The 1,588-nt window shown below is 43.1% G+C and overlaps 1 protein-coding gene across 1 annotated transcript in view; it reads left to right on the plus strand.

Moving 5' to 3' along the window:
- LOC128895136 (uncharacterized) overlaps positions 1-1,588 on the plus strand; it is a 10,542-nt gene extending 8,954 nt beyond the window's left edge. Inside the window, exon 8 of the mRNA XM_054157433.1 lies at positions 314-1,588. Within this exon, the coding sequence (XP_054013408.1) occupies positions 314-559 (246 nt within the window). The 3' untranslated portion in view covers positions 560-1,588. The remainder of the gene's footprint in view (positions 1-313) is intronic.

Below are 1,588 nucleotides of genomic sequence, written 5' to 3' on the forward strand. Positions count from 1 at the left end.
TGGAGAGGATTAGAGGTCCTCCTGGAGTGGAAAGTGAAGAAAAGGGGTGTTTGTTGAAGAAGACTCGAGTACCTTGGCAGTAAAATAAAGGCTGAAAAAGATTAAAAGTCCCGTTGGTAAGGAAAACAAGGATCGAAAATAAGCATCGAGAAAGGATGAAATACGCTCTCTGTAATTCTTTCAGGGATCGAATTAGGAACTTGGACAGAATTCAAGCCTAATATAATATAAATTTAATAATATATTATCGAGCTATTATTAAGCGATTTAATTTAAGATTTGTGTATCGTGCTAAAGGAACGATAAACCACAGGTGGGCACGGTCTGCGGCGTGGGCATCGCGATGTTCGTAATCGGGATCCTGGCCGTCTACGTGGTGTACACAAACATTCGAGGCCCGCTACCGCCCAAGAACGCCCGGATCGAACGAGACACCAGCTTGAGGCGAGTGGGCAGCGACAGGGAGACACCTGTTCGCGTTCCGAGGCACTCGCGTACCCTGCAGAGAAGGGACAGCAACAGGAGCGTCAGGAGCAACATATCAGAGAAGAGCGTTTGAAGCGATCGCGCCGCGACGAGTAATTATCAACGATCGAATCGAAGGCTTCAGGAGATACATCGATCGTGGGAATTGTTTCGGGCGAGTTCGAATGCGGTTTCGATCGGTTCGATTCGGATCGGTTCGAGTGAATCCGAATCGATTCGTTTCGAATCGGTTCCGATTGACTCGACTCGAAATGCTCGCAATTTGCTCGATTCGGTTCGGTTCGAACTGGTTCGTAACAATTCCAGATGACTCGGTTCTGTTACGTTCGGATTCGATTCGATTCCAATTATCCAGGATTATTTCCAAGCGATTCCATTTCAATTTTTCCGTGTTTTTCTGAATTCGTATCCAGTCTGGCATCGATCACGTATGATTAGTAATCGTTTGAATCAGTTCCGATTGTTTTCAATTTCAAATTCGTTTCGTTTCGATTCGAACGAGTTCGATTACTTTCGGATCTGAACGCTTCCGTTTAATATTTCGGTGACTCTCGGTCCATTCGATTTAATTTACCTCGAACAAACGTCACGCCAACTTAGTCGCGTACTCGCCGGTGACTCGATTCGAGATCTCCATCGAGTCGATCATCTTTCCTGCGAAACTCGTACCTAGTCACGAAACTCTCATCTAGTCAAAGAATTCTCGAAACCGCAGACTTCCTCTCTCGATTCTCACGATTTCGTTAATGAGAATTCGAACCGTACACGGTTCCAACAGGATATATATATTTCTGTAAATAGATAGGTATATATACATATAAATATATATCTTCGAACAATAATTCACGAATCATGTCCCACAAAGAAAAAAACTTCTCGAAAGATGTGTAAAAAGATTTAAAAAAAAAAAAAAAAAAAAAAAAGATGTACCGTTTCCCTCCTTGGTAACCGAAAATTCCATACTCGCGTGCAAAGGTATCGCGCAATACGCAAGTATACGAGTATCTATACGGATATCAAGTACACGCGACGAACACATGTACGACAGCCACTCGACAAATTGAATAAACGCTATCTGTATCGAATACGACTTTTGCAAACG

This window comes from Hylaeus anthracinus, unplaced genomic scaffold, assembly GCF_026225885.1.
Source record: "Hylaeus anthracinus isolate JK02 unplaced genomic scaffold, UHH_iyHylAnth1.0_haploid 4, whole genome shotgun sequence".
Taxonomy (NCBI): domain Eukaryota; kingdom Metazoa; phylum Arthropoda; class Insecta; order Hymenoptera; family Colletidae; genus Hylaeus; species Hylaeus anthracinus.